The 24510-nt window shown below is 45.1% G+C and overlaps 2 protein-coding genes across 2 annotated transcripts; both read right to left on the bottom strand.

Moving 5' to 3' along the window:
* Positions 1-1813: 1813 nt before the first annotated feature.
* Positions 1814-14600, bottom strand: LOC144118455 (uncharacterized). Its single transcript, XM_077651394.1, has 4 exons — positions 14389-14600; positions 5659-5753; positions 2940-3041; positions 1814-2042 (listed from the first exon to the last, which is right to left on the bottom strand). The coding sequence occupies exons 1-4, from the start codon at positions 14438-14440 to the stop codon at positions 1890-1892; spliced, it is 402 nt and encodes a 133-aa protein (XP_077507520.1). The 5' UTR covers positions 14441-14600; the 3' UTR covers positions 1814-1889.
* Positions 14601-16119: 1519 nt separating this feature from the next.
* LOC144118454 (uncharacterized) lies at positions 16120-23761 on the bottom strand. Its single transcript, XM_077651393.1, has 4 exons — positions 23382-23761; positions 22613-22692; positions 19649-19738; positions 16120-16449 (listed from the first exon to the last, which is right to left on the bottom strand). Exons 1-4 carry the CDS (start codon positions 23449-23451, stop codon positions 16207-16209), a joined length of 483 nt encoding a protein of 160 aa, XP_077507519.1. The 5' UTR covers positions 23452-23761; the 3' UTR covers positions 16120-16206.
* Between the last annotated feature and the right edge of the window lie 749 nt (positions 23762-24510).

The raw sequence follows: 24510 nt of genomic DNA, 5'->3' as shown, positions 1-24510 counted from the left end.
AGGCGAAAGCATGACTACGCTCACAAACGCCACACACGCTGCCGAACGGATTGTCTGTAAAGCGTCGATGAAATGCCCGATGGGGCAGTTGCCACCTGCCACGCTGGGCAGATTGAGATGACCATTCCTTCTTATTACGGACATCACTAGTATGAACAGAGTGACGGGAAATTTTTTAAATTAGATTTTCTCAGCCATAAATGCGCCTTCAATATCCGCAAAAAAGCCAGAGAATCAATTTTTACCGAATAATTTTAAGCAGCTGTCCTCAGTTGCGCCCCTTGCGGTTGCGCCCCTTTTCTGTCACGGCAAGTTTGAGACACTCTACGATACAAAGAGACAAAAAAATCTAATCCATTCCGAAGTTCTCTGCTTAGCTTAGTTGGTAGACCGACAGCACTGTATAGAGAAGGTTGTGCCGGGTTGTATCCCCGGACCGGGACGAATTTTCGCACCAGCTGCGATGGTTCTGAGAAAACTGTGTTGGTTTTCGTAGTAGCCATACGCGGCTCCGCTCAGGTGCATGCTAATGATTATTTACTCCCCTGTCTGAAGCTGCCTTAATCGCATGCAAAGGTGCTTACGTATTTTAGAAAAAGGCAATTTTTTTATAAACGACATTTATTGCCTCAGGGCATCAGTGGGCGAACTTGTGATGAAGGATGCAGTAATGATCAAAGTAATAGAAAAAAGTTAGCTGATTTTATGAAGTCCAGTAGTGAGAGATGGATGGTCCCTGAGTCCAGGCAATATATATGATGCAGGTTTGCTTGGTGAAAGACCCGCTATACCTTCAGGTGCCGGATCCTTGTAGGCTTGAGAGCAGGGCAGTTTCACAGTAAGTAGTGGATGTCGGCTTCAATGTCCTCGCGTTTACATATCGGACACCCAGGCCGAGAAAAGAAATCGCGGTATTGAGGCCACTTCCGAATGACGGCAGGTGTGAGGGCAACCACGACCCGGATCCTCCAAAGCGCAACCTCCTTTGTTCGGGTAAGACCACGGGGGAGGGTTACCGCACACGGAGGGAACCCCAGCCAATTTTTTCCTTTTTTTTGCAGAAGCTGGAAGATGGCGGTGTCGCAGATGGAATGAGGCAAAAGATTTGCTGACCTTTCGCACCGGCCTTCGGCGAATCGTCCTGTCTTCGCGACTGGTTGCTCGAACGCAATTTGAAAGGTGTGAACGGAGACGCCTCTAACCAACACCATCCCCGAGGTATACGACCAGAACGTTCTTCTTCAAAATACAATTTTTAAACCGAATTAACTCACCGATAAATGCGTTTTTTTTGCTGCAGCACAAACGTCAACACAGCCAAACAAAGCTGAGGAATTAATTTGTGCCGAGCAGAATATTTGTGTGCAGATGTCCCGATTATTCAAAGCGCAGGTGCCGCACTTTCCGCCAAAACGGGCCAATAGAAATGCTTCATTAGGTCGTGGGCGCTGAGGTGGAGTGTTTAAAGGTCCGCTTGACCCTCTTTTCCTGAGGTGGGAGAAAGGAAAAGTGGAGAGAGAAGGAAGTCCGGCCGAATGACGCCGACATTCCGAAGCGATGCTGCAGCAAACGTCTATGACCTCGAGCACCAGGTGGCGTGAGCGTAGTAAGACGGCGAAGAACTTCCGTCCCCGGTGGAGGGCGCTAGTGGTTGAAAGAAATATTTTGCCTGGTGAATAACGCGCGTCGGACGAATGGGAAGGGGGAGGAGGAACGGAAGTGATGAGATCCTCCTCCTTCAATATGTATACTGCGACCTAGGTTACATTATGTTATAATACGTAACGTTACTTCTTCAATATTCAAAAAGATTGCCAGTTCGAGTTCTTTTATTTTCATTCCGATCACAACATTTAGCCGTGGGCGTATAGATTCCATGGTCCAGGCCTTCATTCGTTGCTTAAAGGGGCCAAGGTGGTAGAAGACGGTTCGGCAGTCCGAGTTATGTCGGTGTAGTTGTACTTCGGTGCCTTCGTTACTTTTGCGCGTTTCTCTTTCACGCATTTTCCCTGCTTGCATACGCCCTTGAATAGGAGGAGCCTCTGAAAGAGGAAATAGGAAAAAAAAAGCTTAGTAGAAGAGTTGCGATTTCACGAAATGTTTTACTGTGACATCGTAACGGTAAACACAATCTGATGAAATGAAATTGAAGCGTTAACGAAGAAGACAGAAGGCCAAACGAAGTGAATGGTTGGCTTCGATGGTACGCGATGGCAAGGAAATTGCAGAGCATGCATATGCTAACCCTGCACAATATTTACCTAACCTTTAAACTACCGCTTTTTGGTTACATTTTTGCGGCGCTGACTGTCTAAATAATTTTTTCTCAGTAATCTAACGGTGGCTACGTTGTCAGCTAGTTCAGTACTTTAAAGGAGTACATAAATGTTGAACTTAGCGGTGGCGTACCAGAGACACTATTTATTCTTACTAAGTGTACTACGAATAAGTTCATGCTACTAGCGCTGAAACAGCTCGATGCAGCTCGCCTCAGAGCAGCTCGGATTTCGTATCACATTCGCAATGTGAAAACACACTGGCGCAAAGGAAGTAGTTTGGCGCGTTACTGGGCTTCATGCTGGAGGACGCCTGTGGGAGCTCAAGGGCTCTGCATGCAGATAAAGCAACAGAGAAGAGGGCATGTGGGGAAGGGAAGGGTGCGTTGAAGGAACGAAGATGCCTTGATTTTTTTCCTTGCACTGTAGGAAGGTAGACAAAGAACAAGGAGAAAGAAAAGGAAGCAGTGTAAAAGGCACGCTTTAGATGTAGCACATGGAACTGGCGCAGACTGTCACGCAAGGTTACAACCTTCAAGAAAAGGGACGTTGTATGAAACACCTTGGGGCTGTATAAAGACCGCTGGGACTGCGGGGAGTTAAGAATCTTGCGGTCCGACAGAAAGGCCAAGCAAACACTGTGGGAGAGACCAATGCGCGTACCTTGCACCTCGTTCCGTCTGGAAGGAACTCTCGTTGATACTTGGGAAAGAAAAGGATCCAGCTCACTCTGCAGTATCTTTTACACTGCATGAAAGGAATGTGCTGAAAAGCATACACGTCTCTTTTAGTGTCATCAGCAATCAGGAACAATCCGATCAGCAAAAACAAGAAGTGTTCCATAGTTTGACGCTATTCTAGAGTAATTCATAGCACCAAGAGTTAAAGCATCACAACTTTTGCTAGCAGTAGAGGTCGACTGTTAATCCAAGGGTGAAAGTGGCTATGACCTACAGATGGGCGAAGGGCGGATAGTTCAAGCTGTAGTTATAGTTGACACATTGGCATCTAGTGTGGCTATGGGTTCGCAGCGTTATAGACAATAACCACGTAGAGAGGTGCCAGCACCTTATCTTGGGCATGGTAAAATGCTAATGTCGAAATACGGAGAGCTACAGTCATGGGCGACAAAAGTAACAGCGAGTGAGAGAGCATTCTCTTTTCAATGATGCTCCTGCACTTTGGGAAGAGTCTTTTCGTTTCAGGGATTGTTTCATGTAGGCAGTTTCAAGTTTCTGCGCAAAGAGTGAAAAATGCCAGAGGCTTTCTTGTGTGACATAGCTCTGCGATTATGCTCTCCTAGAATAGGTAGACGTGATTTCAATACACTGATAATTGATAACGTTTTTTACAGCGACAACTGTTAAGGGCACGTTTGCCAGTGCAGCGGCGTCGGCGTTAGCGTAACCGCACCACCGTGAGTGGTCTGAACACAGTGACGTCACGAGTGACAGCCCAATGACGCGCACTCACTCTAGAAAAAAAGAAAACAATATTGAATAAACAAAATAAATATTCACTACCAGAAACAGCTGTCTCCAAATCGCGCGTTACACATTGATGAGCGGCCTAGATTTTTTTAAACATCTGGTAACATTTCGCCGGATATTATATTTGGATATACTAGAGTAGTGGAACCTTATATATGCCGTTTAGAGTTATCCTAAGCTTACGACTGCAAGCTAATGAGTAGGCGCGTCATTACAAAGAAAAATAAAATTAAAAATTAAATAAAAATAAAGAATAAAAATATAAAAATGCTTGCTCAATCTTTATTATTTTATTAGGGCATGATACATCTCTCCACCACTGAGGAACGTTCGTTGAGAGGGATAAATGGAGGGCTTGCACGAACACCATATGGCGCATGGCAGGAAATTAACATTACAAGAAAATTTTGTTAAATAGGGTAAGTAATAAGCTTCAATAATTAATATGAACGATGATGGGCAATAAAGCAGTATGTGATGGCAACAAGCGTGTCGATGCCTGCGAAAACGTGCGCCAAGGGATCCTCAAGCGACCATAGGTATCCTTAACGCTGTCGCGTCATACTCTTGAGGTGAACTTAATTGTGCCCCAAGTTTTTTATGCGGTGTGTTCGTCTTTGCGCGCTGGAAAACGTGCGTTCTCTAGAAGGCACGTTTTCGGGCATAAATTTGGCTTGTTGAGAAATTATTTTGGATCTAAGAATTTCACAAATTCGCGTTTTACCCGAAAACGAAGGACCTTACGCATAATGGTATGCGGCTATCCTTGAATATGTAAGAACAGACACGACAACGCCGAGTTTTAAATTTAAAATTCTCTCTGTTTTCTATTCCAATACAAACTATAATGGGACACATAAATTTGTAAGCTAGGTTTTCTGAAACCCTGGCGCTTCATATATACTATACCAGCAGGAACTGGTGGAAGCACAAATGAAACGTGGCAGCTGGCAAAGTGTGTCAACGTTGTCTCTCAATGAAAAAGTTTGCTTAAGCGAAGTGCATAAATGCCTTCCGTTCTTGTTTTCTTGTTTTTTTTCTGGCGGATGCCCACTGGCGTTGCGGGACATGCCACTGTTGCATATTGTCTTTCTGCTATCCGTGTATGCGTTGCTTGGCTTGCACCAATGCACTTCAAAAAGGTCACTTGTTATACAGCGGTTGCTATGTGTACCCTCCTTCGCTTGGTTTCTTGTCTGTTTCGGCTGGTTTTTCCGCCACCAAGCATACAAACTCTCTACACTTATTACTGTCAGATTGTCCAATTATACAAATGAAATGATTGCATGTTTTTTCTTCTTTCTTTCTGCGCTGTACGATACAATTTTCATACATCCTCCACACTGCGTTGCACTGCTGCAACTTGTCTGTTTGTCATGTTGATTGTTTTGCGCACTGCATATTGATGCTGTTGTCCCTACGTGGAGCAGGCACATGTCAGGAGGCTAGTAACGTCCATCTGTGCGGTACGCTAGCAGCGCTACGTATCTTTTGAAAGGAGGATAGTAGTAAACTAATAATAAACTTAAACGCATCAAGGAGCACGCCAGGGAAATAATTTGTTAGGGCACTTTCACATGATCGCTCGCAATGTTACCATGTTTAGCTTCGGCAGAACTCGAATCGATGCCCTGACAATGATGCCATTCATAACATTGTTTTTCCAATGCAGTTTCTGCTACGCTCCTAACATTTTCCTTCTTCGCTGCGCATGCCCGATTGCAAAGATAGATAATATAAATGAATGAAGTATCGTACCTTGTAGTTCTGGTTATAAGCGAACTTAATTGACATAATAAAGAACTTTCATTTGATTGTGGCTGTAGCGCACGTATTTCCAGATTTCATAATATTTGTTTTTCACATACACGTAAGCCATATACAGAACTCACCAGTTCCCCTCTACATGCAGCATTTACTTTCGCTCCGGAAATTTCTTCAGTTGTTTCATTGGTTGTATTTCCGATTCTTCGGGCGCATACGAATGCTGAAAAGAGAAAAAAATTAAAGAAACATTGAATGTTAAGTATGTTCGCTTCAGCGCCTGCAGAACAGCGCCAGTTCTGGCCTGCTTGAAACTCTGTTTCACTATTTTCCCGTTTAGGTCTCATAGTTTTCACGGAATGTTGTGGATACATTGAACGTACAGTAGTAACGTGGAGATCGAGGCGTTTGCTGAAGCAACGGTTGTTCTTGTGCTCGTGTTGACAACGAAGTGAAAATGAAAGCCTTGTTGTCCATTCCGATAAACTTCACCACCTTGCTTATTTTTACACAAGTGCAGGCGCGAGCACAACTCGTGTTTGCGCTGTAGATTTCATGGGGATGTCAGAGAATCTCGAACTGGATTTAGAACTTTATGATTCGAGAATAACGCGAGCAAGCGACAGCACAGCAGACAAGAAAGCAGCCAAGGAAGGAGAAGCAGATTTACTGTTTATCTTCAAAAGCTGAAGTTGGGGGTAGCCTCCATCAACTAAACATACTGGATTAATGATCGTTGAACAGACAAGGGTAGGAGAATGAGGGGCTTGTTATTATATACGTGAGGGGCTTGTTATTATATACGTGCGAATGATTCGAACACTCGCTGAAATCAAGGAAACCATAGGGGAATGCATTTTTTTTAACTTGTAGTGTTCATGAGTTGGTAACTAGTAGTGCTATCATTTCTTTTTTATCTGAAATAGTACTGATTGGAAAGTAGAAGAAAAACAATCACATGCCGAAAGTAGGATCCGAACCTACGACCTACATATGTCGCGTAGAGTGCTCTACCAACTGAGCAATGTTGGCAGCTGTCCAACTTTCTATCACTATTCTTTCAGGTAAGATGAAAACCCTATTAATTTCCTCAACACCACTAATAAAAAAAAAACATTCCCCTATGCTATCCTTGGTTTCGATGATGGTTGGTTGCCTTCATAAGTATAAGCTTTTGGTCAGCATGTTTAGGTATGCAGATATGCCAACACTATGTTGCACAAAACAGCACGTGCTGCTTTCTATTAATTTTTGGTTTTTGGTTTAATGACATATTAGAAAGTTAACTACGTTGATGATGTGGTAACGTATAACCTAATCGCGTGCCTTCATCCCGGAACTCGCCAGATTTTTTTGAAATCACGCGAAGCCCTCAAAATTGCAATTATGCTCACTGTTAGCGGATAAACTTAAAAATATGCAGCGATGAACGTCGATTGCAAAAACGAGTGACCGAACCCGGGAATCTCCACTCCGTTGTATCTCGCAACACGTACCGTAATGCACTAAACAGAGCATAACAACGCAGAGAAAGCCAATGCATTTTCCTTTGATTGCGATGCGTCACATGAATGTTTCTACTCTCAGCCATTTCATTTCATCCTGCCTTTTGAGTCCGCCACTGTCGCGTGCCGCTCCGCGCTTTCAAACTGTCGCCTCACGTCAAAAGGGTCCTGCAAGGCAGCTTTCGTAATGTGCAGCAAACGGTTGACTGCATTTTTCACGCAGTTACGTAATAAACGTGTTGCCTCCTCGGTGCCGCTCCAGGACCCGTCAAATAGAGGAGAGGGTGCTCTTTGGACAGCTGACGCAATCACGAAGCGCCAGGCGCTCGACTCGGATGTTGCGTAGCGCTGGCAAACAGCGCTGCTTAAGTGGATGGGGCTGCATTATGAATATTGCGGGGTAATAAATGCGTTTCTGTGGGCTAAATGAAGTGGAAATGCTCAAACATGGCCTTTGCACAAATATGTCATGCGCTGTGGGCGGACGCGGCAATAAATGAATGGACCGCCTGCTCTGCTCTCATTGACGTTTCTTTTGCAAACCGTGTGTTAAATGATACAGCAGAAATATTTTATTCAGCGCTTTTTTTTACTACAATGGCTTAATAGGGAACTTTTTCTGGCATAAAGGGCGTATACTTAGAGTCATATTTCCTAACCGAAAATCTTCGCTTTAAGCTGCCGGAAAATGTGAATTATGACCAATTCGTGGCTGGGATTTTGTAAAGGCCATGGTGGTCGACAATTTGGGGCTCTAGAAACTGTGCCTTGTGAGGTGAGATTATCGTTGTCACAGTGAAAGAATTTGTGCCATTAAGGGTATTTTAATGAATCTATAGCTTACACCTTTGCACTTAATCATCCCAGAATGGGTGTAAGGTGAAGTGAAACACCTTTACGACACGTGTTCTAGTAAAATTTGCACCTATTTACGGCAAGGACCGCTGCGATGGCCACCAAGTGGTTGAGCATCCGCCTCGCATGCGGCAGGTGCGGGGTTCGATCCCCAGTGCCGCAATGTACCCACCAGTGAAACAATGGGTACAAGCTTTCTCCTGACCTGGTGCTCGGCTCATGAGGGGTGGGATTCTTAGAAAAATGGGTCATTGACCCCACGTTGAGTAATCGAAATATACCTTGTGCATTGGCGCTCTTTGGCCTTAGATACCCTTATGCCATAAGAATCCATAATCATCATATTTACTGCAAGGATGATTTAATACATTAACATTCTACACGAAATGCGCAGAAAGCAGCGGTTGCTTGATAAGATGTTGTTCATTTTTCTTATTTGCATATTCTTAAATAGCGATGCCAGGTACGAGGAGATGGCAACTGCTTGCCACAATCAGAACTCGATGTACGGTAACCGTGGTTAACATCAGGGTAACCCCATATCAATTTCATGTACTGCATCCAAAACATGCTCACAGTGAGGCAAATGTTCTGTGATTGCAGGATTTAAATTATTTGCGATTTTGGGCTTGTTCCAAAAGATACAAACTTCGAGTGGGCACGCGCAGCAATACGATATCAGCATATGCCATCAGGCTACATGTTTAAAAGTAATCAGGCTCAAGATATTTGAATGAAGCGTACAAAATTACTAAGGTGAAAGAACTCAAGAAGGAAACATTCCACAAACTACGACGAAAACATAAATATACGTCTCGTGTATATGTATATATATATATATATATATATATATATATATATATATATATATATATATATATATATATATATATATATATATATATATATATATATATATATATATATATATATATATATATATATATATATATATATATATATATATATATATATATATATATATATATATATATACACGCTTCATTCAAATATCTTGAGCCTGATTACTTTTAAACATGTAGCCTGATGGCATATGCTGATATCGTATTGCTGCGCATGCCCACTCGAAGTTTGTATCTTTTGGAACAATATATATATATATATATATATATATATATATATATATATATATATATATATATATATATATATATATATATATATATATATATATATATATATAACTGAAATAATTTACCTGCTTATCAGATTGCGACACTGCACGTGTTAATCGTAGCTGCATACATCAGGCTATGAGTGTCTCTTAGCGGAAAGCTTGTATAAATTCCCACCTCACTGGCTGCATGCTTGATGAACACATCTACAGCTTTTCAGCAAACAAAAACTCTACTTTGTGCACTCGGCTTGCACTCTGCGAAGCTGAAAGTTCCTGTTACCTATGAACCATATAAGATGCGTGAGTTGAAGGAGTGAATGTTAAGAAGTGAAGCTTTTGAAAGGGTACTCTGTAAACTCGGTCGCACTCATAAAGATGGTTTAATATCCCTTGAAGTCCCTCATTGCACCCACAGTACAAAAGTGCCGGGGTGTCTGTAGCACCCAATAATTGATGTCTGGTCTGGCACGCAGTCACACTTATTCAGAACAATGGTGTTCTTATATGCTTGCACCCGTCCGGAGGAGCAGTCAGTGCTGCGTCGAAAGGTGCTGATCATTTTTGGAACTATTGCACGCTTAAAAGAAGTGCGGTTTGCTAGAAAACTACAGCGTCGTCTCAGAATGGTGTAAGGACATTTTTTTTTTTTTGCGCCCTGCGTCGGAGTGCTTGTAGTGAAACCGCGTTTTTTTTAATTCTTGGAAATAATAAGAAATTGCTGCACTTTCAAGGTGACGAGCTTCCAGCAGCCTCTTCATACCCAGTCGCATGCCTCAATATGCCGTACAAAGCCGAAATGACACACATTATCGCCCTTATACGTCACTAGGATGAACGTATTTGATGATTCTGAGGTGAATGAATCCAGCAAGTAAACATACCCTGAATCAGGAGTTGAAGACTAGCAATGCGCTTCATACATATGTGCGAAGTAAATACCTTTTCCTTTAGGCTCTAGGCTTTTCTTTAACTGAAGGTCGCTGAGTTATGATAGTAGCCTCAGTTATGAAGTTATGAATTTGTGAAGGCACGACAGGTAAATTCAACAGCGCGCTTCAGTATGCGCGGATAAAAGTTAATTGAGAGCATATCGATTATAAGCGTTCCAGATGAACGCTTGATGAACAGCGGTCCCAACGTCTTTTCTACGGGCAAATTCTGTGATCTATTCGCAACTTTCACAGAATATAGAGAGCGCTGCTGGCAATCCAATATGGCTTCCCTTGTGGTGATTGGTAGTAAAGACTGTGAGTTGAAAGCGCGGCGTCGTCGTTGTGTCTCTTACAAAAATTTCTTTACACAGTCTATAGACTGACCATCGACTTCTGTCTATAAAGTTTATAGACTCTCTGTAGACAAACCCTAGAGAACGGTGTATAGGCAATACAAATCCTATAAACAGCCTATAGACAATCTATAGGTTTATGGCCATACAATCATAGTAGACTTTTATTTATAGACAGTCTATAGGCTATGAATAGGCAAAATGAAATATCTACAGGAAGGCAATAGATTCCGTTACAAGTCCATATACTGTCTATAGACCGTTTTTATAAGCACTGTGTGCACTGCAAGAGTTGTGATTTCTGGCATCAGAAGTGCGGCGAAAACTGCGCACACCTATCATTGGACCAATGCCGTTTTCTCGTCTGCCTTTTGAGCATCGTAGTCACGTCTTTGCCACGCGTGAACAGTATTTGTTTCGGAAGTAGAAAATTCTGGCGGAATATTGTGAAAATAAAAAAGAATTGCAAAGGGCAATCCCTGGGGGTTGCGCCTCGATAAAGCAGCTCGCTAATTGTCATGCGCGCTTTCTGAAATTCGTAGACAGCCGCACGTTCGGCTGACGGTACACCTGGCGTCAAAATTACGGAATGAGCGGGTCTTAAGCAGAATTGTTGATTGCTTCGCGAGTTTGGTGCCACCTATGCTCTGACTTTCGAAAACCGCCGTGTTGCTGTCGGCATCAAAAGTTGCGCGCTCAAGTCCTTGACGTTATTCCGGGTGCAAACGCTAATAGTTGCCAACAGTGATCTTGAAGGTAACATCCGTTTTGTTAAAACGTATCACAAGCGATGAACGTTTCAAACGTAGGGAATCGGTAGAGAGCAGAAGAAGAGCATTTTTTTTTTGCAATACACTTTTACTCTTATACCGGATACTCCAAAACAGCAACAGTTATGCGCACTGGGCTTATACGTGACCTTGAGCAAAATTTTTACGGGGCACGATGACATATCGACAGATCATGCAAGACAGGCAATGCAAAACATTGCGAGCATCCCACTGCGATAACCCGACTCGCTTACACAAGTGACTTTGTTACACAAGCCGTCCTGTTCCACGACCTTAGGGCACGCAATATACGCAAGGCGATGACAAAACTCTTACCTGAGGGTTATAAAACCGCCTGTAATGCTGCGCGACAGGCATCAGCTTTTATTTTAGTGCTTTATTTGTTGCTCAGCAGGCATTTGTAAGTTCGGACGGAGGTTCAAAGAAATATCGGTAAGGAAACTTGAACGAAAAAAGCTTTTTTGTTATCAGACAAGTTATGCTCGAAGCCTTCATCTGCGCGAAATGCGAAACTTATTGCAGAGCTCGCAGTCCTTGTTGTGAAGCGATACATGAAGAATTTGCTGCAAATTCGGGGGGGGGGGGGGGTGAACTGCTACTTCGCATGAAGAAAGTAAGGAAGGAACAAATGCGCCAGTCCAGCAGTAATTAAGCCGTTTGAGAGCCATCCGACTACAATGAAGTGATTGCTTACATACCATACCCAAAAGAGATCCTCCAATACAGCCGATTGCTATCTGAACCCCCCGAGGCGATGTATTACTGGCTTGCCAGTTTGCAAATATTAGCGCGAAAACAATTCTAGCCGGACTGTCCGGCTTTCAGATGTGGCCTTCTGTGTGTGAAGCCTCTGATTAGCAAGTGTAACTAGCTCACTGAGGCAGTGGACACCTCAATTGCGTTTTGAGGTACACGGCGGTAGTGTCCACCTGCAAAAAATCTCGCTTTCGCACAATTTTCCGTGCTTATATAGCAATGCTAAACCACGATCAATTTTATCACCGCTTCTCGCATTGTCCGTTCGCCCGGCATAGACGCATGCGGGCTTATGTTGCCTCTCGAATTGTGGGTCTGAAATGTATGGATGTAGCAAAATCCAATCGCTGTGATACTATCTAGTCATTGCAAGTACGTTAGTGCACCTCACAAACATCAGGAACGCCTTGCAAGCTTGCTCCATTCAATAAAAACACATCGCAAGCGAACCATGCAGCTCGAGAGAGCAAAACAGCGCCCGACTGCTCTTTATCGTCGTCGTGCCACTCTCCAAGATTTCAGTGGGCGCCGCGCGGCGGAGCCACCGTTCGTGGAAGCGGCGGATACTGTAATGCGAATAAAATACTCGATTTTTCACACCTTCGATTTCGAGCTTCGCAAACAAGAGCAAACGCACTCGAAGCAATAGAATGCACTTGCTAAAATTTCGCCACCAGTGCTTCCCGGCCAAAAGGAAGAAAGGAATTGCACGTCGTCGTGTGTGTCGTCATCGCCGAGATTGCTCAGTGTGACGTTAGTTCGGCAGCTCAACGCATACTGCCCGTGCACACACGCAAGCACTCTCCCCCCCCCTCTCTTTCTCTGTCTCATCCCGTCCCCTCATCCTCATCCGAAACATAAGGGCTCGTTACGATTCGGTGGAAGGGTTCCATCAAAACGTCTTTTACGAATGATTTCCTGCGCTTAACAACACTGCAACTAGTACTAATAATGGAGTCCATGGTAGAGAGAGGCTTTCCCCTCCATTATTCACTTCGTGAGTACTAATAACGGTAGTTTGCGAGGAATGGTAAAGGGCTTTGTGTAGGCTCCCGAACCATGTCATTTGAGAAAGGATGAACGTCAGCGTGAAAGGAGAAAGAAAGAAAGAAAGAGAGAGAGAGAGAGAGAGAGAGAGAGAGAGAGAGAGAGAGAGAGAGAGAGAGAGAGAGAGAGAGAGAGAGAGAGAGAGAAAGAGGCGCGGTACTGCACGGATTCGCACGAAATTCGACCACCCGAGATTATTTAACGTGCACTGACAAAGCACAGCGCACGGGCATGTGATTCATTTCGCCTCCGTCTAAATGCGGCCGCTGGGGCCAGTATTCGATCCAGCGACCTAATAATGCTTAGCAGCCGGACTCCAAAACAGATGACCCATCACGGCCGGTAAACAGCATTACTGCGTAGAATTTATCTATATTCACGCAGTTTGCAGTCGCAAAAAAACAACAGCTAAAGTATAATCAGCAAACACGGCAATCGTTCTTTGCTTGCAGCAAACAGAAGTGTGGGCCACAACCGAGGAGGCAGCCGCGAAGGCGTGTCGACTAAACGCGAGTTGGAAGTTTCTACTGTGTCCGGTTTTCCAGGCAATGAGCCGCGTGTGTTTCCTCAATGAAATTTTCATCAAAGAGTTTTGTTTTATCCCGCGCAGCAGCGCGCCACTCGATAATTGGCGGCGGAAGGAAAGTAATGAAATGCTATCAGTGAGTTGTCATGCGTACATACAAGGACTGTATTGCGCACATAGCAAAAATTTTGTATTCATTGGGAGCTATGCCATATCGCTCCTTGGGCTACGTGTGGGGTATGGCTATATGCGTAGCTACATTACTACTGTCGTTATCTGTTTAATTGGCTTCTGGGAAAAATTCCGGAGCTGTATTTTGTAGTAATATATATTGGTATATATATTGGTAGTGGCCGCCTATGAAGTCACAGGTGATGACTAAAATGAAATGCCCCTCGCTAGCACCGATAATAATAAAGTCTGGGTGGCCAATACCAAGGGGGTAAACTAATTGAGCATGTAAAGAATCCAATACATAGTACAACTATTGGTTTTGAATTCACCTGCTGAGATGGCATAAGCCGGTGACGTCCTTTTGACGCCAGTGTTTGGCCGCGAATGCAGATTCCATTTATCCGCAAATGCATCATGTTGTGCGAGGAACTGACTTATATTACCGGGGCGCTGACTTCGGCTCTCAGGTGTGCACTCAGGCACTGCGTGCGACATGTTTCACACTGAAGTCCCTCTGTGAGCAGAATTCTTGCGCTGTCACATGCTTTTGGACCCAGAAACACGGGAATATTTTCTAGGACACTGGCGTTCAAAAGCATCTATTTCCTAAAGGCATGCATTACTAAGAACGGGATTCGTCATAACCTCACATTTCGTTATGCGAGAAAGAATGAGGTGGTAGTCGTACTCGGAACTCTCCAGGAGCTCAGAAACTGATCGGAAGATTAAAAGCTTGTTCTTCGTTATTTCTTTGCATAAGCACCAAAATGCTTTTACGTACCCAAGAGACCAGCGAAGAATAGCCATCGAATCCAGGGGAGTGACGCTGGCATCGTGGCGCTAACCAACGGTGAAAGCAAGTCCAACGCAGAGCCTCTTCCTTTGTTCAGACGTCGCGCCGTGTTGAAAAAGCCGGACGCTGCGACCTTTGTAAGTCACCGCGCGCAGCGAACGCGCAGCAGCTTGCGAAGCCATGCCCACCGTCGTCGAAGGCATTGTCTCGCTTGGGCTTCGCTGCGCGATGGCCGGCGTACTTGGATGTTAAGTTTATTGTGCTTTGTCTGTGAACTCCCCCGACAATGTTGTTTTTGCGCGTGTATTTTGTTTCACCTTTGGCCTGGCCGCAGCTTTTTTTTTTTGCTTCCTTTTTGATGAACGCGCTTTCAAGAACAAATTGCAGCTTTCGAAGAACTGTCGACGTTGCATACTTGGAACGAGGATTCGGACAAAGTCTGCGCGGGGTGAACGAAGTTGAAACAATGAAAAATTCGTCAACAAAGGGAGAAGCTTCGAAGGCGAACAACTTCTGAGAATGCTCGTTGTTGTTCGCAGAGCCGCGCTCTTATCGAGTGCAGAAATGCAGCTGACGGATGGATTCACGTTTTGCGGATGGCGCGAACTTGGCCGCATTATATGCAAGAGCTAAACGTGGGGCGAAAAATTAGTTGAAAACGCTGTCCGGCAGCAGCCAAGTCTGACTTTACATTCGCTGTGGAAGTGTTGTGGTCTTTCGGATAGATCTACTTTCGTGCCAAGAGCTGTACGTCTTTTGTAACTATCTCCTGTATCAAGGACATAACGAAGCGTGCGCCAAGATATTCGCTGATGCAGATATAAGTCTTGTATAATATCTGCACAATGTGTCCAGTCCCCAGCGTGGTAGCAGGCTGACAGCGGAGCTTGTAGAAGCTTCAAATGAATAATTGTCACCACCAGACCCGCCATCTGCCGTGAACACAGCCTGGATAAATTATGATAGTTGGGCAAATTTTTTTAACGTTTGTTACGAAACAGCGAAATGAAGAGGTTACTTTGTTATTGCGCCGTCTGCCCCCCCCCCCCCCTCCCTTTCAAGATGCTATATCTCAATGAAAATTCTGCACCGGTTGAATAACCTTAATGAGCAATTAAGTAGTTCTGAGAAATCCTCTATTTTTTGTAATCATGAAAGCTTTGGCACGAACACTGAAAGAGAAGTAAGAACAAAAAAGAAACGACACGTGACGCGTACTTTCCTGCACCCTCTCTATAGTCTCTCTCTGCTGTTGTCTATGGAACTTTCATCAATATATGAGTCAGCTGTAGCAAGCTCGGCCCTCCATTATTCGGCATATTCCCTCAGTCCCGACTATCTGGACATTTTCGACGTTAATTTCACTCTTCCCTGTGCCTATCTTTTATGCTGCCGTAGCCTGTCCAGGCCAGCAGTCGCATCAAGTTTCCTTTTGGAATTTGAGCGTTTGTAGTAAAGTTCCGGCCCTGTGCCTGTTTCCGTTCCTTTCGTTTTCCACTGCACTGTAGTAATTTTATGTGCGTGTGTGATCTCGCTTACTTTTCTTACCAGACCATTCCTTAATTTGTCTTCCAAGTAATTAGCGCGCGTACAATAGGAACAATTAATATTCGCAATTTTCCTCTTGATCCTGCTGTAGAAAAAACCAGGCTCTTGTTTACGCATTTAACTACAGTTAAAAGCAACTGAGAGAATAAGCAGAACATATGAATACACACGTAAGAAATATAAAAGCAGTTTTAATATTATTTTCTGTTCAAAGAGAAAAGCTTCAGGACGTTTTCACTGGGGACGTTTACACGTAATTCAAGGCATTATGCGAGTTACACGGACGGTTGTTTCAACGGGCTTCGCTGGGGTAGCAGCGGACGGAACGGCCTTGGTCACAGCTGTCGAAGGCTGTGGGCGCTCTGCAGTCGTTAGCTTTCGGGGCTCGAAGGTGTCCCTGTCGATGTGAACCAGGGGTCTGCGCGTCGTGCTTGCGGAGTGCTCAGGCTGGACACAGGTGCCGTTGTGGCAGGTGCCAATGCCAAGGAAACCAAAGGCAGGCTGCGAAGCAGAGTACTCGTTGAGTGTGGGCAGCGATTCTGGACTACCGATTATTTCGTGTGTTTTTTTTTAATGCGAGAACATTAGGAAGGCTATGACGGCTAAAACTGTCCGGCGTCGGCCTCTGTGTTAAGACTCAACCTACAGACCGCAGTAGGTGGAGTTTAAGGGTAATTTCCGCTCTACACCTGCCACCTGCAATAACACCGGCTAGAACGAGACACTGATATAATCACACACTGGATATAATGAAACATCGGCTATTATAAAACACCGGCAGTAGCAACTTGGAAAGGACACTTCAGTGACAGGTGTAAGTGATTAGATTTTAGTGACGATAGAGTGGCTTAGTGAAGTTACAAGTAGCGGTAGTGGTCGTAGTGGTACAGTTCGTGCTCCAGGCTATAGAACGATAGCACAATAGAAGAGATGGTAGAGAAACGTTTCCTCCGCATCAAACCAATTGATCGCTCCTCAAATATTTTTCTTGGGAATGTACCGCATATTACATCAAACACTCCAATTGCTAGAAGAATGCCATTTTAAAATCAACTGTGCAGTTTCGTAGTCTGGTGATGGAAACTAAAAGAAAAAAGAGAAATGTGATTCAGCGCAAAGTGGCGTTACAGGACATTTTTGCACATACTGGAATAAGCACTGAATGTCTTTGAAACCTTGCTTAGAGCGAGCTTAAATCACCAAGGTAAATACTTAGTCTCCCAAGTCTCCTTACACCCAGGAATGATCCTGTAAATATTTGCCAAATATAGAATTCCACTGTGTCCTTTTGGGGGCTGGCACTAAGCAGCGCCTCGACAGACGGCGGTAAGGCTGGTGTTCAAAAGAGATCCTGTGTATCCGACCTAAAGAGTCCTAAGTACGGAGCTCACCTTTACATGACTCTCTCGAATCCGAGAAACTGTTCGAACATTTCATACTCACCCCGCCGCGGTGGCTCAGTGGTTAGAGCGCTCGGCTACTGATCCGGAGTTCCCGGGTTCAAACCCGACCGCGGCGGCTGCGTTTCGATGGAGGCGAAACGCTAAGGCGCCCGTGTGCTGTGTGATGTCAGTGCACGTTAAAGATCCTCAGGTGGTCAAAATTGTTCCGGAGCCCTCCACTACGGCACCTCTTTCTTCCTTTCACTCCATCCTTTATCCCTTCTCTTACAGCGCGGTCCAAGTGTCCGCCGATATGTGAGACAGATACTGCGCCATTTCCTTTCCCCAAAAACCAATTTCCAATTTCCTTTCGTACTCATCGACGGACGCTCCGGGGCTGACCGCGAACTTGTTAAAAATTTCGCAAGCACTCATAAGCTAAGTGATGAACCCTTGGGGCTCATTTGAATTCAGTGCCTAGTTCTCTATACTCAGCCATGACTAACGTACGTGAAAACCCAGGCGAGGTAATCATCACGCAATGAAGGCATTTGTTTCTTTTCATACAGGGCGCATCACCTTCGTGTAGTGCGCTAGAAAAGCGCACTGCGCAGCAAACAGATCAGCCTGAACGCAGATGATTGGTTCTAACGACAGTGTTTGCTTGGAAGCGCAGCGAGACTACAAGACAGATTCGCACTATAACGCTCGAGTATAGCAGTCAGTTGGACAAGCTGGTGTATGCTGATCTCTGCAAAAACAGCCTAAAAAGGGATGTAAAGACACACTGCAAGCCAGAGAGGAATTAGACGATCAAGTTGGTGCATGACACATAAAATTGGCAGTGCAACAAACGGGCAATAAATAATCAGCGGACAATAAATGCTGCAATTCCTCCAGTTGATAGTCAGCGCTGGTGTCGCGTTTTTTTCTACTCTGTCCCAGCTGCTGTGCAGCTAATGTTATGTGATATGAGAAGCCCAAAACGAAACACAGGTGTCGTTACAGCATGCTGCTACACACACCGAGCCTTTGCATCGCTTTGTCTCTCCGGTGTGTTTTTTGGCATCCGTTTTGGCACTGTCCTTCAAGGATGCACATCACCCCCAGCACACCAACTGTAGACTAGTTTCGTTTTTGATTGTGTGCTGCACAGCGCTCGAGTGCTCTACACACAACGGTGAAGCGCGGTGTGCTCAAACGTTCCTCGCGTGCTGCAGCTCATTAGTGGGCGTGGGTGCGACTGAATGTGAGTGGGCCGGCCGAACCTTTGAACTAATGGGTCCAGTAGTCCATTCACACCATAAAAAGTGGACAGAGGATGGACGCCTTTACACGCACACACGCGCGCACGCACACACACACACATACACATACAAAAGAAAAAGAAAATGGAAGAGAAGCACTCAACACTTATTTTCCATTCCCCTTTGTTCCCGCATGCCTCTGAAACGTGTACAACTGCAGAACCTGTTGTGTGTGTGTGATAAATTGAATTTGGTCTGTACCCGCCGCGGTGGCTCAATGGTTAGAGCGCTTGGCTACTGAGCCGGAGTTCCCGGGTTCGAACCCGATCGCGGCGGCCGCGTTTCGATGGAGACGAAACGCCCAAAAGGCGCCCGTGTGCTGTGCGATGTCAGTACACGTTAAAGATCTCCATGTGGCCGAAATTATTCCGGAGCCCTCCACTACGGCACCTCTTTCTCTCTTTCCTTCTTGATTCTCACCTTCCTCCCTTCCCTCACGGTGCGGTTGAGGTATCGGCCCAGAACTAAGACAGTTACCGTGCCTTTCATTTCCTGATAACCAATCATTACTTTAGCCTTCATTGATACATTACCGCGTTATTATGCCAAGGAGGATACTGCGAAAGGAGCTTTCATCACATATAAAATACTAATCAATGAAATACTGGTACCACGGCTACCGGCCGCTTTCTCATGCAAACTGCGATGATGCCAATACCTATTTTAGTGCGCAGATCCTTGATGCCGCGCTAAGCAAACATTCACTTCAAGAATTCGCTCACGGAGTCACTTTCGGTTTTGACGTCACGAATTTGAATCCAGTGGCGAAGAAGAAAATGTTTCGTTCTTAAATCAACTTATATCAGCACAAATGTGTCTTTCGCTGCCGAACAAACATCAGCAGAGCTACAAGGCGTCAAACTATTGATATTTATCGATAACCAAAGTTGTGTTAAGTTGTCAGCACTGTTCTTTTAAAATATGCGGTAAAAAGAAATGCGATACGCGAGAAGAGCCGCAACAACTGCACCGGGAACGATGCGAAAGTGTTGGGCCGCGCTTTGTGCTCACCGTGCACAGTGTGCCGTCATTGTGCTTGCGGACGGAGATGCTGGGCAGGAGGAGCCGCTCGAAGCACACGTATTGGCACGGGTTCAGGAACTGCGGACAAGCGGAAGACAAACGCTCTGTTTTATTGTTTTCCTTTGTCTGGCTCTCTCCAGCAACGTGACATGCATATTTATTAGCATATAAGTAAAACATAAATTTTTAGCGACAGAAATATCAATACCATAATGATGGCATCGCAGCTCCTGTGGACATGCTGGTTTCTTTAGTAAGAACGCACACAGGCGCGTGTAAGTTGAGTAGAACAATAAAGGAAAAAATATGGAAGAGAAAACTACTAGTGACTCAACAAGGTGATGGTTCGGGCTAGTCGGTATGCGTTATGATCCATAGCGCAGCAACAAAACAGCGGACAAACACAAGCGCTAAACACTTAGCGCATGTGTTTGCCCCCTGTTTTGTTGCTGCGCTATGGATCATAATAGTGACTCAGTTTCACCTCTTCCAAGCACATTTCCATGTGCTTGGAATACTATGCAAAACCTCGGCAAAGGTTAGAGTTTGAAGCCCCCAAATATCCAATATTCTGTTTAATTGTTTATGGCTCGGTAGCTGAGCTATAGGCTCACACGGTGAGGTTCTAGAGTTGCTGCTGCCAAGTTCAGTTATCAGTGGGCGCTTGCCCGATCTATAGAGATGCGTAGCCGCGGCTACTGTGTCGCATATGTGAATACCGCCCTAGTCAGCTGCTCATCAACTGCTCGGGAATGAGAGCCAAAAGCAATGTGTGAATCAGGTGGTCAGCTAACTCAGCACAGCTGGTGAGAGCGAAGCTTCCGAGACGTCACCAGCTGTATTCAGTTTGCTGACCACATGGCCCATTTTTGTCTTCTTCGTTTCATTTATCTTTTCTCTGATATAGTTCCCCAGTTGCATCGTAGACGAACTTTTACCAGCACTGGAAGTGCGAGAGTAGGAACCGCCGCCACACAGTAATGTTTCGCGGGTTGTTTAGCTCGGGATTTAGTTTGGAATAGTATACGTTTTGCGGTACTGAATATACAGTTTACAGTCATCATCGTTAAGTGTTATTTTTGTTTTGGTGCTCAGCCTACAACAAGGTTCGTAGTTACTGGCGGGAGGACGAGCGCAAAGTACTGGAACTGAGGAAACAGCAACGCATGCTGCCGATTCACCGACGTAACTATAATGGGACGTAAGGGCTTAGAGAAATAAACACGGGAACCAAGAAAAACGAAAACAGAGACACCGCTTGAATCGCCACTAGCCGCTTGAATGGCAGCAGAGGTAAGGATGGAACCGTTCATCGGTACCATATCAGAATGGCTCCCTAAATATCAATCTTTATTTATAGAGAAGTAATATGCACACATGTAGTGGATAATAATCAAATAGAAAGAGAAATTTTCCATTTGCCAGCAATCAACTACCACGTTGATTGTGTTTTCCTATTTTTGTGTGTACCCGCCAGGGTGGCGCAAGCGCTCTGCTGCAGATCACGCGGTCACAGGATTTAATGCCATCCTTGGTGACCGGAATTTCGCTGGGAGACAAAGTGCAAAACGTGCCTGTGCGGTTCGATGCTGGTGGACATTGAAAAACGCCGTGTGTGGTCGAAATGAGAGTCGAAATGCACAAGCAACCCTCCACTACGGAGTCTTTCGTAACCCAGATGCTGTTTCGGGACAATAAACAGCATAAACCATTTGGGCAACCTCTCTCTACCTGCAGCACGGCACACGATTTCTTGTCCGAAGAATACAGAGCTGTGGCGCCATCTTGTGATGAGTAGCCTAACCAACCAGCGCGATAATTGCTGAGATATTGAGCTCTGTGCCTCTGTTTCCACTAATATATATAATTATTTCTCGCACTGCAAAAAAATTTATGTTGGCATTTCGTCGCTTCTGCGAAGATTGAATAGAAAGCTACGCACCACATCGATACAAGAGTGAAAAGGTATCGAAGATAGACTACCTTTACTTTCCTGCTATCCAGCTTAAGGTAGTAGCATTGCTGGCCAAAAAAACCTAGAAGGAAAAATGTTTAAAAGGCAACAGCTGATTCTCCGGAAACTCCGCGTAGCGATTAATTCTAAGAAAACAAAAAAATGGGGAACACTGAAGCTTCGTCTTTAAGGGTATGGGGCTACAGCTGTCCCTTTTGCGCACGCAGACACAGGCACTGTTTCCCAGCAAGAGAGCCCATTTTGAGCACTCGCTAGTCAGTTGCTCCTTTGCCGCGTCATTCACCTTGAAATATGAAAACGAGAGTCAGGTTGCTGCGCATAAGCTGCATGTTTTGAGGCCCGCATGTTTTGAGGCACCGTTCATTAGATGTGCCATATGCGCAAGGAGTTATGTAACCGTACGCCTTTTGTCCAATTAATCTAGCCGTGCTTACACTTTGAGCACCGCATTATTTAGCCTTTAGTTACATTCATTTGTCGTGGCCTTTTAAATACCTCTTAGTCTCACTGCGTGCTGCAGTAGTATTTCACGAAACCAGCGGGCACGAATGGCTAAATTTCAAAATGTGTAGCGAAGATTTTTTGCCCTGGAATATAGCAAGCGAGTTCCCATGAGCCAATTTGGTCTGTGGGGTATACCGTGGAGGTCTATTCTAAGTTCTAGTTGTGAGTTACGGTGCTTTGACAAAAACTGTGTGGTTCATATCACACCCGTTTCTGTTCTGTATAGTCTAATATACGGGTATGTTTCCCGCTGTATACCAGTGAGTGGCACCAGGAGGCTGCATAATTCGTGAAATACGTGCAGTTCATCGTGCAAGGCATGAACTGCGCGGTAGAACTGAAGTTTTACTCGAGTCCCCAGTAGCTGGTCTTCACTTCGTCATGTCCCGTTGTTTTCGAGCTTATGCTTGTAGGAAGAGCGAATGATGCAAAATACGGCAGACGTGTATTAAGTAGCAGTGGTGCAGGCTTACCAGAATACTCGGGAACACGAGGGAACAATTTGGAGTCGGCGCAGTGTCGCAGTGATGTGGAGGAGCAGCGGCGACAACGGCTGGAAGAAAACAGGTAAACTTGGAGTGTTTACAACTGAAGCGTGAAATAATAACAGATGATGCTACAGTGACGCTCCAGCCTGGTGCTCAAGTCGCGCTGTCTCTTCAGCCGACTTCCACGCTGCGACACCAGGGAGAGCAGACCACACAACCGAAATGAAATCTGTTAAATTTCGGATAAACGTGATCGAAATAGTTTCTAATGTAGTACGTGCCGGTGAAAAAAAAAGACACAGAGGGTAAGTAAACGCCCTCAACCGAGGCACCAGCTATTGACACGTATACATTCATAAAAAATCACAGCGGACGTGGCATGTGACGTGACGCCTAAATAAAGAACAGGAGACTTGCTCACCTGAGAGGTACACTGTCGTTGTCAGAATGAATAATTTCAAACATTTCTAATAACTCTATTCATCCTCCAGCATGTCTGTTTTGACATTCAGGACAGTCGGTTGCTTTTTTGTGTCAGCTATCCGAAGAGTATACCTGACGTCGCATGTAGCGAGAGAACGGCTATTGCCACCATGGTCTCTACATTCTCTGAGCTATCAGAAACTGCGTTCTTCATTTTAAGCTTACTAGAGACATTTGCTAGTGTGGTTCATGTATCCGTGATAATTTAGCAGGCAACGTAAGTACGCAACAAAAAAAAACTCAACCAGAATAAAACGCACAGCATACCCACCTGCTATAACGAGAACGACCAGGAGTTGGCTTTTCTTGACCATTGTGCTAGCTTTCGTAGTTTCGAGCATCCAGCGAAGCCTGTAGCGTTAGTACTAAACTAAAGAGTAGTCAGGGCAGGCTGGACGATGTTCAGAGCACTATTCTTCGAGAAAAATGGCGCTCGGCACCTCCCAGCATGCAGACATCTCTTACCACTGCGTCTCGGGCCTCATAGCTATACCGGGCCGGGATATACAGAGCGAAGAACAGAAAGACGCCGGGGGTGGCCCGTCTTCCAATCGCAAGTGGCGGCGCCTCGTCAGAAGCAGAGAGGAGAGGGACCGTCCGTATAGGCCCCCCGATGGCGTTGATGTACAATCGATTCTTCCTGTGCCGCCCGTATGGGCCACACCGTCGGAGAAAGTGCCGGGACGTATTTGGCCACGTTCCGCATGACCTTCCCTGCGTCTCGTGATGGACGTGGCTCGTCGAGAGGCGACGCCCAGCAATGAATGGACCTCGGCGCCTGCATGCATGCGTCGCCGGCAATCTGTGTCAGTATGAGCACCCACTCTTCGCCCCATTCCTGAATACTTTCGCTCCATCAGAAGATGTGTCTTCATGTGCGCGCCTCTCTTCAAAGGGGACAGGAAGACAGGCACCAATTAAGCTCCATAAAAAAAAAAACAGCTTTCAGCCATTGTCTCTTTCTTCTTTCTGTTCTTTGCGTAACGTTTCATTTTGAACCAATGCTGTAGGGAAGGGAGTCTCTGTGCCATCGTGACAGGTCTTATAATGGTCACTTTTGAAATCATTTCGTGCTAGTGTCTTCGTCGACTTCTGGGCGTCAAGTTTGCTCATATTACATCGTTTGCAGGCTATTCAGCAGTTTGGTGTCCACTGCTGCAGCTTGCGTTTGCATAAGTGTGTCGGCTTAGGAGGGATTATCCGGGAGCCGGGATGGCAGTAACATTTTACTCGTTGATTAAAATGGGTTAGCGAAAGCAAAAGGTCGACAGAAATATTGCATGCACTGTTGAGATGGCCGTCTTTACACGTATTCCACATCATGCGACCGCCTACATCTCGTTTTGCACTGCGGCATACAGCACATTTATCTTATCAATACTCCTGTAACACAAGAATAC

This window comes from Amblyomma americanum, chromosome 2 (assembly GCF_052857255.1).
Source record: "Amblyomma americanum isolate KBUSLIRL-KWMA chromosome 2, ASM5285725v1, whole genome shotgun sequence".
Taxonomy (NCBI): Eukaryota; Metazoa; Arthropoda; class Arachnida; order Ixodida; family Ixodidae; genus Amblyomma; species Amblyomma americanum.
This window is presented reverse-complemented; position numbering and strand designations above follow the sequence as displayed.

Bases quoted from the DNA above. Each gene is read 5' to 3' on its own strand.
- LOC144118455 (XM_077651394.1), bottom strand. From the start codon at position 14,440: ATGCCAGCGTCACTCCCCTGGATTCGATGGCTATTCTTCGCTGGTCTC. The intron at 3,042-5,658 runs GTGAGTTCTGTA...TATGCTTTTCAG, and splicing joins CTGCATGTAGAGGGGAACTG to CACATTCCTTTCATGCAGTG. The intron at 2,043-2,939 runs GTACGCGCATTG...TTCCTCTTTCAG, and splicing joins CAGACGGAACGAGGTGCAAG to AGGCTCCTCCTATTCAAGGG.
- LOC144118454 (XM_077651393.1), bottom strand. From the start codon at position 23,451: ATGCTCGAAACTACGAAAGCTAGCACAATGGTCAAGAAAAGCCAACTC. The intron at 19,739-22,612 runs GTAAGCCTGCAC...GCTTGTCCGCAG, and splicing joins TCGTGTTCCCGAGTATTCTG to TTCCTGAACCCGTGCCAATA. The intron at 16,450-19,648 runs GTGAGCACAAAG...TCTGCTTCGCAG, and splicing joins ATGACGGCACACTGTGCACG to CCTGCCTTTGGTTTCCTTGG.